Genomic DNA, 12,577 nt, shown 5'->3' with positions numbered 1-12,577 from the left:
ATAATCCTCATATGCAAATTTCATAACTACAAATTCATACAGGTGGAGGATGGCTGAGGAGGTCTCAAATTTGACCTCTTGCTCAGAGCAGGACCATCACTAAATGCAGATTGGCTGGCTTAAGGCTTTGTCCAGGTAAGTCTTGTAAAACTTCAAGGATGGAGCTTTCACAACATGTCTGGCAAGCCTCTTCCACTCCTAACTGTCCTCAAAGAGAGAAGTGTTTCCTTATATGCAGTCTAAAACCACCCTGTCCTCATTTATGAGCATTGCCTCTAATTTTCCTGCCAAGCACCTATGTTTCTATGCCCCCAGCTTCTTGTTTATATCTTTGCTGATACTGGAAGCAACATTGCTGTTAGGGTGCCTCCAAAGCCTCTTCTCCAAATTTGAAAAGCCCAGATTCCTTGGCCTCTCCTTACAGGTTATATATTCCTGCTGCCCCAAGCTATCTTAGTGGCCTTCCTTCCCATGCTCCATGCTTCAAATTTATCAACCAGGGATTCCAAAACTGCAGGGTGTTTATTGGACTCAGTTTCATGATTGCTGAGGAAAGGTGGATAATCTCTTCCCTGAATCTACTGGCTGTAATCCTGCTGGTACAGGTCAATATGCTGGTAGGTTTCTTTGCTGTTGGGGCACATCACTCATTGAGCTGCTGTCAACCAAGACCTTTTAATCTGTGCAGCTCCTCAGCCAGTCAGTCCCCAGCCTGTACCTGTGCAGAGAGTTAGTCCATTCCAGGTACAAGACTGCCTTTTCTCATGCTGAGGCTCAAGAAACTCCTGCTGGCCTCTTCCTTTATCCTGTCTAGGACTGTCTGCATGTCAGCACTGCCTTGAAAAATATTGACTGCACCCTCAAATTTGTTATCACCTGCAAACCTGTTGAGGATGAATAGTTTTCTCTAGCACATCAGCAGTAAACACCACTCAATATTCATCAAAAGTCTCTTCTATCTATGCTATAATTAAGTTCCTCCTTCCATTGTTTGTTCTCTGTATACGCACCTGTGGAAGAAAATTTGGACGAGGAGTAAGTCTGGGAGGAGGGATGAACTGCGGCACTTTTATGGGCTGAGGCGTAGCCTGAACCTGCTAAAGGAACATGAGAAAGCACAGTAAGAGGTGAGAGGAAACTTTAGCTTTGAAGTTTTTCACCAAAATTAACATCCTGAAGGTACTTTCAGACCTGATGTCCTCAGTTTTCACTCTGTAAATGATTTTTCATAGCAAGAGGTTCCTCATTAGAAATATATTAAAGACAGAACTAAACCTTATTTTCTAGATCCTACACACCTTGCTTCATAAATTGCAGACATATTTCCTTTTAGTTCAACTGTACTAACTATTGTGCTCTGCAATCTAAAACCATTTCATTTGATGATAATAAAAACTCATGTTTGTTTTAATCATTAAAAAGTGGCATTACAACAGACAGAAAAGAGTAACATTTTGATGTTCAGTTATGTGAGCTATGGTCTTTTCATAGTGAATGACACACAGAAGAATGAGAGAACATCTCATGCAAATAGCAAAGATTTGAAAGTTACAACTCTTCCAGCAATATTAATGACACTGTGAGGGGCTCTAAATAGACAATTTGAAATTTTCAAAAGTAGGCCATTCATTTGAAACAATTAGGATCTGATTTTAAGGAAACCCAAGTATTACCCTGAAAGGGTAACTGAAATCAGCTGCATGGAGCTGCCACATGATTAACCACTGAAGAGCACTACCAGTTACCATGAGTACCTGGGGAGATTCTCTGAAATTAATGTTATTTTATACCCTCCTGTATTTCTGTCCACCCACATAAGATTTCAATTTTCTTCAAAAAGGTCTTGTACTGATTAATTAGTACTTGGGAAAATATTCTGATTTTTTGATGAAATTTGCTATAAAAACATAAATCATAGACTACTATTAAAATAGAATTACCTCCTCAAATCAAAGTTATACTCCAAAGAAATGAAGTACAGACACAAAGAACAGATGAAGTGGTGCAAGGGATGACACAGGAAAAGAGAACAGTAGAAAAACTCCATTCAAATAGTCTTCTCTATTCTGATCACAAATATATGCCTCATTAGGAAGCAAAATTACTTCCATCTACATTAAACTGTATTTTAATAAATAGAAATAAATTGGATTTTGTTTAATAAAGCCATAGCCTTTACTTCAGAAGTAAAATTTCTCTGTCATGTTGTTACATAATGCCTGGTTTCCAGACCAAGAAGCCTATATAATCCAGTTCTGAAACACTGGTTCTTTTACTTCTAGGTGGCTAACTATTCTGGAAAAGACTCTGTGATGTAGCTAAAGCACAAAATCTGTATTTCCAAAATACAAGTTTTTAAAGAGACAGAAACTGTTTATGTGTTTGAAAACGTGCTGAATGAAGACATGGTAGTGGGCAAACTTAAGGGATGTGTCTAACATCAGAGACTTTATTATTCAAAAAAACCCCAAGACAAAGACCCAAACTGATCAAATGAAGAAAGTCTGACATATCCTTTGCCTAAGAAAAGAGTAAGAATTCTGCAGAGCATAGCCATACAGATTCAGTAAGGGCAAAGCAATCACTACTGCTCCATGACTACAGTTACTAACAGGGGAAACTTTACACAGAGGTGATGACAGCACTGATTTAATTCTATAAAGCAAAACAGTAATAACAACCCACATGGAGAGAATATATTTTTCTCATAGACTATCACTTTAGCAATGTCAGCTAGTGAAGACTCACACCATGTCCCTACTATCCTCCTTTCTGAGAGAAACCCTGACTGTTTATTTTTTTCCAATAGCCTTCTTATTAACCAAACCCACACATATCTGCAGGGCAAACACATGAAACGCTTACCAAAGTTACTGTGTTTTTTGTCACTATTTGGACTGCCTCAGCTCCTGGCCCAGTGACCTTATTTGTTGTCTGGAGGTTGACTGGTGCACTCTGCGCATCAGTGCTGAGGACTGCTTTCTGATTGTTGTTGATAGCAGTAACCATGGCAATGGTAGGTCTCTGACCCACAACAGAGGCAGGCATGGTCGCAGTTGCTGCTTTCAAGACGAGAGGTAGTGTCTTAGTGGTGATCATAGAAGCTGTAGTTACAGTTTTCTAAGGGAAACAGAAAATACACTGTAAGAGACAGAGACACTCTGTATCAGACAGGACGTGGGTTGGTTAGTCAGAAACAATAGACAGCAGGAGAAAGAAAAGGCAGCTCTGAGCCTATATCTACCTGCTGTTCAGACAAGCACATTATCTTATGCCTCTGAAAACTGGATAGCTAGAAGCATTCTCATCTGAGGCACCTGTTTGGTCTGTTTTAATCACCTGCAGCATTGCAGATTGAATCAAAACAAATTCCTGGGAAAATTACAATTAAGTGTTAGCACTGGCATATCTATTTTGGATCTTTCAGTTTCATATTACTTCCAAACATGCACTGTCAATGTCAAACATTTAAGGTGGAGGTTTATGAAACATTGCAGCAAACTAGCTTCTCACTGAGTAAAACTCCTATTTTCAAATGGAAACTGTAGTTACAGTGATCCTCACAATCAGAGGAAGAGAGGGGAAAACATTCATAAGTTGGGTTTTTTTAAAAACAAAAATATAATTTTTATTTTGGGCATCCCAGTCTCAGCTTTAGTGATACATAGAGTTACCTTGTACTGAACTTTTTTTCCTAAGAGGGTTGTCCTGAAGTTGTAAGAGCTGGCTGTTAGTCTGCCCAGATGCAGACAATTAAATTTAACTTCTGTGGAATGGGCTAGTTTTGGAATATGTGTTTGACACCATGATTACTCTTGGGCTGTTTTAAAAAGAATGGTTTTGAATCATGTAACACCAGCATTTACCTGAAATGCCTCAGTACATCATGCCCAAAATTCCAAAGTTGAAGCAACTATCATTTCAGAGTTTTGTTTTAAATATACTGTCTTCCAAGATGCTGAGGCAAATGGACTTTACAAATCTCATTCAAAAAGCAACAAGGTGAGAGTCTCCATATAAAACCAGAACACAATGCAAACAGAAAACTCATGACACATGACACTTGACAGAATGGCAAATGATCTTATTTCTTTTCACTTTGGTGTAAAAAATCCATTGCACCAACAGCACTGCATCTTCAAAACTTTAGTCATATGATGAAATGCTGTTGGTACTAAATAGCCACCATTCCCTCCTGATGTCAGCTCTGTGTTCTACAGAGGAAAAAATGGAAAACGAGGGATCGGGCAGTCTTTGTGTTCTGAACATGCCTGATTTGGACTACTTGACTTTAATCATACAAGACCTTTATCTTTTTTCTAATAAAATAATACATTTCCCATTGAATGCTTCAGTATTTTCACCAATACTGTCCCCTTAAACAAAGAGTTTACTTTCACACTTCTAATTTCATAATAATTAAACTATGTCCACTAACTGTTAATTATGCACAAGTGTGAAAAAATTCCCTATATAATGCCAAATCAAAGGATAATTTATGCTTCAGTTTTATACATTTATGAAAAACCCAGACATAATTAAATTGTCCTTGTTGCAACACAATTTTCTTAACTTTTTATCTGAGATCTAACAAGCTTATCAACCTCTGCTGCACCTTCTCCAAAGTAAGAGGCTCCATTCCCATAATGCAGTAACATTAGTCAAGCTTTTCCAATGAGATGTAACGTGGTATCATTTTCACAAGCATTACATTCAACCATAAATGTTTTAAAGAAAGGTGTAATCAATCATGTAATGCAAGACTGTGACTTTTGCAAGGGTTTCTACTAACTTTGCAAGTACTCAGAGTACAGCTTCAGTGAGATCATAGAGCTTGAATATCCCTGTTACTTTGCTGAGTATTAATTAGATTGCTTATTCTAAAAAGTAGTCAATGCATTAATCCATACTGAAGTTGAATTAATATTCAACTTAATATTCAATAAAACTCATTCATAGTGAGTCGGCATTATTGCACATAATATTGCAATAATATGACCTTTCAGCAGGCTTCTAGCTTATGAAAATTTTAAAAGACCTCACTGGACACATGTATATTAAAATGTCACTGTTAATTATGGCATATAAACCTAGATTCCTAAATTTGATTGCTCTGAAAACAATCTCTGAAAACATTCTCTGTAGTGACACAGCCTAGAAAAAGGTGTTATTTACAAAAGCAGGCATGAACAAACTGTTCATAAAGAGACAAAGTATTTGACCTTTATTTGCTGAAAGAGATTGAGAGACAGTAAGGCAGAGGTAAAACCTGAGATGCAGAAACAAGTGAGGATGCTTCACTATTTTAACAACATAAATAAAACCAGAAAAGTGTTACGGATAAAAGCTGGCTTATTTTTCCAAGGGACAGGACAAACTGCCTTCCAATTTGTAACTACTTTCCAAGTACTGCTGTACCCTGTAATACAGTACCAAGTCAGACGAGTGTAGCAGTTTTTTGTCTGTTTCGCTAGAGGGCTCTTTAACTTTGAACAAAACCTCAGTTTTTACAACCCAGGAGATGACCTGGAAGTTAATGAGTGAATTCAAAGTGTGGGATACTGAGAAACACACGAAATTGTGCTTGCTGCTCTCATGTTTCCTGTCTGAGAAACAGAGATCACTGATACAACAATGATCCATTGTTTGCCTATAAATACTTTAGGACATAGTAATATTTGCTTCTTTATTCCATTTCAGCTTTAATATTGATGTTGCTGCTCAAAATGTGTTTTCCTTAGTTAGGTTTGCTTCATTTCTTCAATGTACTTTTCTCAAAACTACAATTAGCTAAGCTTCACAAATGCATTTTAGAGTGCATCCAAACCAACTTGCTGAGTTAACAAGAGAACTAGCAGCCCAACCATTTCTCTCGCCTCTACTTTCAGAGAAAGGGAAGATGAGAATCACAACTGGTCAAAGCTGTGGGTGTGATTCACTGCAATGTGCATAAAATGAACTTCATAGGTGAACTCTGTCATCTGCCTATCCAGGTAAACATGAGCTCCTAAGATTGCATCAACAGGAAGAAAAGACTTCATATACACTTCTTACAGAACACCTCCCTGCATTTTCTAGCTGTTTTATTAGCACACTTTTGTGAATTCAAATACCTGAACAGGAGAAACTTGAAATTCCCCTCTTAAGCAAACCACTTTCTCTGTTGAGTTCTGGGATTATATCTCTATACTGTACTAAAATTCAGTTCACCTTCCCAATAAAGATCCTATTTCCTAAAACTTGAACTCTGCAATTAACACTGTATACTTTTAGACAAATCTTTGAAAATTCAGGTAAGTAAGATTTGGTATGACCTACATCTGTTTAAAAAGAACCAAGCAAAAAGAAGAAGGAACTGTTTTCTTGCATTTTGTTTTTATTTGTAGAGGGCATTTTGTTAGTCATTTAAAAATAAATGACTAACAAAATCATATACCTCATCCAGAGTGTGTAAAGTATTTACTCTTTCTGGAGACCTACTAGGTATGGTCAGACTCATTCATGCAGCTAGGGAAAAGACAGGCTCATTTGCTAAACTTTCACTTATTTTTAAGAAAGGTGATACACTGCCACCCTTGTTTTCTGTGGGGTTATGATTCAACTTTGAAACAGTACATTGTTTTTTAAACTCAGATTGGAGATTTTTGCCAAAAAACCCAAAATACACATATCAGCATATTCATAGAAGAAGAAATTCATTTGGCACACTAGCAGGCATAAGTGAAAGTTTGCAGTTTTCTCTCTGCACTTTTTCTTTTTTAAATTTTCAGTAAGCTTCACCTTTAGTAAGAAAAAGAATTGTAGCTTTTTACCTGTGATCCTATCACGTTTGGAGAGGGTGCCGTGGACTGTTGCTGCTGTTGGTGGTGATGTTGCTGTAGCTGTTGTAGTGGTTGTGGCTGTGGTGTCTGTAGTTTGTTTTCTGACTGTGCCAATGGCTGTATTTGAAATTTACTGTCTGGCTGTTCCTGCTTCACTATCAAATTCTTCCGAAGCTGCTCCACCACTCTTTTCTACCAGATAAACAAAATCATAAACAGAAATGATGACAGTTGTTTAGCTGCACGTACTAGAGAAAATAATAATCCCTAAAGATATATTTATTTAGTAAATAAGAAACTGCTCAGAAACTTAGTGGGACTTCTCTTTTTGGAATTTAAGTATTGTGTTATCTAATAGACAGTCTAAAATTTGCCACAGAGGAGTATTACAGCCCAGCAAGGTGACCTCACTGTTTTCGTAGAAATCCACTGACCAAAATTCAGCCTATTCACAAACAACTGCAAGATCTCAGAAACCTGTATTTATACAATTCCACATGCTTTGACACCTTCAAACACACACACTCCTAAACAGTGACAAAAAGAACTTTGGGTTGAAGCTTCCCAGCTGACTTCAAGGCAATAGGCATGTCATTTTGTACTAGGCATTGAAACTGAGAGACAGTCAGTGCAAAGCGGGGATCAGGAAGGGCATGGATGCATGGTCCTTCTGTTCAATATTATTGTCACCTGAAAAAGAATCAGAGTGCTCTCTGAGGGAAGAAAATGCCACAGATCTATTTCTTCCAGCTTAGGGGCTTCATATTACATTTTAGCTTCCATTAAAGTTTGAAATTATTTTAAAAGAGGTTTCTTCTCCTGGGAGCCATTGTGCACCTTTAGACAGTAAGAGGATTTAAGAGCAGATCAGGTGACTTGCAACATAAGATACATGTTATCTGCATGGATAATAATTGTATTCACAACTTATGTTCATATTATACTTTAGTGTACACAACAATGAAAACACGGTGAGACTTTTTTTACCTTCTGCAGGCATGACCAGAAATGGACATTTTTACCTATACTCTAACCACCCCCAAATTTGGACAGCTTTAAAAAGATTTAGCTGTATATCTAAGCCCCTTTGATCAAGAGCATTTGCACACTTCCAAGAAATTACCCAACAAGGCACTCTTTGGAAGAGGACAATGAAGTCAACAGGCATGGGACAGGCTGAACCATGAAAGCTCTGGTGGGAACAGGAATGGTCAGGAAACCTCTGCCAGAACCAGGCGCTGACAGGGGGTTGCCCCAAGAAGTTGCACTTACATGAGAAATAAAGTTAAAAATAATACAACCATTTTGACAATACCAAATGCTTTGAATTTTTGTTTTGCTTTGTTTTGAAGCACTAATATTCAGACACAGTACTAAACATAGAGATGAAAAAAACCACCGAACCAAAAAGTCCAGCTATTTACTACAACTGGAAGAATATTTTTCCTCAAATTTCATTCACACATGGTTATAAAATTCTGAGCTAACAAAATATCTGTTTTCTTCATTTTGTAGATATATAGTATACTTATGATTTTAAGTATTTTGCTTATGATGAGCTAATACAGCACAATGCCTCACACAGTGAGTGCGTACCTCTAGCCCAGAAGAAGATAACAAAAAGGGCAAGTTCCCAAATTGAGAGAAAACTGGAACATTAAAAAGCCAAATAAAAACCACAAGCAACAAACCCCACATCCCTGTTTCATAATGATGAAATGTGTGAGCTCACACGATTGGACCTTTTAGCAAGAATGAATTCAGCGACTTGAAGGTACAGGACTGCCTGGCTTCTACAAAACCCACAGCCCTGGCTGAGGATGCCTGCTCAGCTCTGACAAGAGAAACACAGGCCCAACCTTGCTGAAAATTCAGGGAGTTAGTAAAGGACAGCAGTCTGAAGGAACTATTTTACCCTGTATCCAGTGAAGTGCTAAAACCTGTCAAAGCCTAAAAGCTGTAAACTGTTTGCTCCCTTCTGAAACAAGGGTAAAATAATAGAAGTGTAGAAGGCAATTCCCTAATTCAGATATTTCACATGGTTTTAAATGTCCTGTGTCCATCAGCTTGCTCATATACAGAATAACTGAACAATCATTTAAAACTGCTTTCTGCAAAGATCAACCATGTTAACATGCAAATCAAAGTGCAGTGTCAGCAAGCAGATACAAGAGCTGAAAACGCAGCCAAGGGGGAGGAGAGGAGAAGGCAGCAAAGTAGGAGAGGAAATAATGCAACATACTTAGAGAATACCTGCCAAAAAATGGACTAAACGTACACTCCTCCTGCACAGGAGGCTGAAGAATTACCATACCCAGCATGAACAGGAGGGGAGTTTTTGTCTTCCACAGCTGCATGTACGAATTTCAGGGATAATGATGCTCTTCTACTGATTCCCTGACTGGAGGAAATCAGCAGCAATGGCTCAAGAATGAATTTCCATCTTGTTCTTTACAATGGGAGGAACATTAGTAAAAAGATTAAAAAACAATATTAGAGAGAGGGGGAGGCAGGCCGAGGACTCCTCTGCCATACTGCTACAGCAGGACAAGAGGCAGCACGGAGAGCAGGGGAGCAGGAGCGAGGTGAGTCACATGGCATTCACACACTGCCTGTTCCACCCCCGGGCCTGAGCCACGGCCCGCAGAGATGGGTAAAACAGGACCGAAGCACAGTTTGCATTAGTGCCTTGTGCAAAAACTGACGCTCAGCATATTTGGCACAAGATGGATAACGTGAGTGGAAAAACGCCGTTGCTCTGGAAGTCTACGCTATCCTGTTGGAGGCTGCTGAGAGCTGCCTGGCAGCAGCATATCCTGCCATCCATATCCATTATGCAGATATTAAATTGGAAGAAACATCTAATGCTTTTAAGATTCAGAGAGTAAAACTGAAGTTTGCACTGCATGCCAATTGCTTACGCAGTTTAATAAGCTGCTTCTACCAACTGTCAGTAAAAATACCACATTGAAACTACTGAAATCATTTTACTCTCTGCAACACTGTTGGGATTATCTGTTTGTTCGAAATTATCAAGAGACAACGCTCTGAACAACATATTTCAAAGTCCATAGCTGAATGAGCAAAACCGGACGAGTTTCTCGGGGCTGCACGTACGCAGGAACTCGGAGCCGATCTCCCGTTTTCAGCGCCCCCCTCACGGCTCAGCCCACGCCGCCGGACTCGGCCCGCAGCTCCCGGCTCCTCGGCGTCCTGCGGGAAGCGCCGCTCGGCAGCGCGCCGAGCCTCCTTCCGTACGGAACTAAACGGGACGGTGCCATAAAGAAACTCTTGCTTACTGTCAAACTTCATTAACACTGCGTTTTAAAATTGTTCCTCAGTTATTTGACTGTTCTTAATCAATTTTAAAGACAGTTTGTGCTACAGAAAGTACAGTCTGTTTGACTGAGATTTGCCAAGGCTGATATCAAGTCCTAGCTGCATGTCTTAGAGACTCTAACACCAGATAGATTCAGGTGTTCTAAAAGTACCACAGGGTTCTTAAGAAATATTCCTAATTCTTTAAATGTAGTAATTGCCATTTTCCTTTACCATTCATATTTAAGAATATTTAATTCTTACTACTTCAACATTTTAAATTGAGATTAACTCAATCACAAACACATCATCATGCACACAACATGAGTTTTCTGCATGTCTTCAAGCTCTAGTTCTCCTCATATTCCTAAAATAGTTTCTTTTCCTGCCATAATATGAGTGTATGAAAAGCATTTGTCTTTCAGGTTTATGGAACCTTGCTCAAAACTGAATGCCAATCCTCTCTTTACATCCACAATGTGAAAGAACTGATTAATCTCATCCATTCTTCTGAACTGCATTCTACCCAAAAAGGAACTGCCAGCCCTATGCAATGGTTACTGCCAGACCACTTCCAAACCCATTTGTTGAACAGTGCCCTGTAAGCACACTACATCATCTCAGAGCTCTTGCTGCCTTGACATCTTTATCGCTAATCTCATCAGGAGCCGTTCACAGCGCGGAGTTCAGAGCTCGAGACATCTTATATGACCCTTCCTTAAAGTTAATAATTGCAATCAATATTGTGACATTTTGCTATACCACTTTCTCATTTATGCCACAGGCCAGACCCTAACACAGCATTGGAAGATTATTTTGGTTTGATTAAGCGGAAAATAGATCATCTTGATCACATATCTGTGCCAAAAGACATCTCTGTGCTCATATAAAAAGTACCATGAATATGTTGTTATAGGATAAGCAAAGTACTTGGAGCAAACTTTAAATACAGTTTAAGGTTTTTATCCTTATTAGCTAAGCATTATTTCCATTTTAATTGGTCAATCAAGCAAAAAGTAGTTCTCTGAGTACATCTTGCTTTTAAATACTAGATCCCTGATTGTATTTTGTGACACATTTTCCTCTTCTTTCAAGAAACATGTTCAGAAAAACATCCATATCTAAAGAAAGGTCTGCTTTAAAACTTCAAAAATCAATAAAAATTAAAATATAAAGATATTTTTAAAATGAGAGAGTAAAGTAGCACACTAAATAACATTGCAATGCATCCATTTCATCTCACAAAACCAAAGCTGATGTGGTTTGAGCTGCTCAGCTGCCTGCCAGTGACATGCTTTCCCACTCTCCCAATCTCAGGAAGTCAGCTATTATGGATCCTCGGTTACCGATGCCCTCCAATGAGCAAGATGTTCTCTGGGATATAAAAGCTGCCTACTGCTGTGAGCAAAATGGTTAAGAGGAAGTACTAATTTCAAGTATGCTCCAACTTGGAAGTGGGGAAGACAGAGGGAATTTCACTACTCTGCAACCTTCCTTTCCAGCCTCCCTTCTCTCTCTTTATCAATCCTATTCCCAGTCACTACCCAAAGAGAAAGATACCAGAATTTCCATGGCAGAAAGAAGCTACAAGATTTTAGAGATGTGCTACAATTAGTCTTTAACCTGCAAAGAGGGTGCATTCTGGGAATGGAATCTGAGAATGGAAAGATTACAAGCAGGGAGAGTAATTGTACACTCATTTACTGCTTTAAGATGGTATCTAAAATTTAAAATAGTGAAATCCAATTATAGAAATTGATGACACAGAATCTACACCAGTAATGAAAAAAACCCTTTTGTACAAACCAGCTTGAATTAAATTCCATTGAAAGAATGATCTAAGGACTATAGAAATATTTACAGCTATTTCTGTGGTTGTACTCTATTTTTATGGAATTCTGCACTTGTGGCTATGCTTCACTTATGGCCAGATCTTTTTATCAACTAAATCTAAACCAACTAAATTAGGAAGAATTTTATTTCCAGAAAAAAGAGTGATATAATTTCCTTCTTCTTAAGGGTGATCAAAATGGCCCCTATATCCTTCAGTCAGAAAAGGCTCCCCCTGAGGCAGAGGTGCTTGAACACTGAACAGAAATGTAGCAGTTGGACTGGGAGGCCACTTTCACCTTATACTCAAGTGCCTTACTGGGCATCATTACTGCCATGCACCCTATTTCTTTTTATAGCTGAAAAACCTGTATTTTTTTTAAAGCCTTAGTGAAAACACATGGGTATCTAACCTCACCAAGTCAATGGCTGCATCACCAACACTCCAGCAAGTGTCCCAAAGAGCACGTGCTGCATTCAGCTCACAGAAAACACAGCTAAAAGCAGCACAAAGACACAAGGACTTCTGCACATCTAAAAGAGGTTGCAGAGCATGTGAGGGCAACTGAATGCTTCTCCTACTTCTGTCATGATGGTCCTGTGGGATG

General features: G+C 38.7%; 1 protein-coding gene across 8 annotated transcripts in view; it reads right to left on the bottom strand.

Annotated features, from left to right (window-relative positions):
* PHF21A (PHD finger protein 21A) overlaps nucleotides 1–12,577 on the bottom strand; it is a 124,577-nt gene that overhangs the window by 18,725 nt on the left and 93,275 nt on the right. For 5 of the 8 annotated variants that reach the window (XM_063159009.1, XM_063159003.1, XM_063159010.1 and 2 more), the window contains 3 exons: nucleotides 6,813–7,013; nucleotides 2,866–3,120; nucleotides 1,011–1,097 (listed from right to left, as the gene is read on the bottom strand). In XM_063159009.1, the coding sequence (XP_063015079.1) occupies nucleotides 1,011–1,097; nucleotides 2,866–3,120; nucleotides 6,813–7,013 (543 nt within the window). The remainder of the gene's footprint in view (nucleotides 1–1,010; nucleotides 1,098–2,865; nucleotides 3,121–6,812; nucleotides 7,014–12,577) is intronic. The other 3 variants (XM_063159006.1, XM_063159011.1, XM_063159008.1) reach the window with 1 other exon arrangement.

Source organism: Melospiza melodia, chromosome 6, assembly GCF_035770615.1.
Source record: "Melospiza melodia melodia isolate bMelMel2 chromosome 6, bMelMel2.pri, whole genome shotgun sequence".
Lineage (NCBI taxonomy): Eukaryota > Metazoa > Chordata > Aves > Passeriformes > Passerellidae > Melospiza > Melospiza melodia.
Note: the sequence above shows the minus strand (reverse complement) of the source record. Positions and strands in the feature narration are given on the sequence as shown.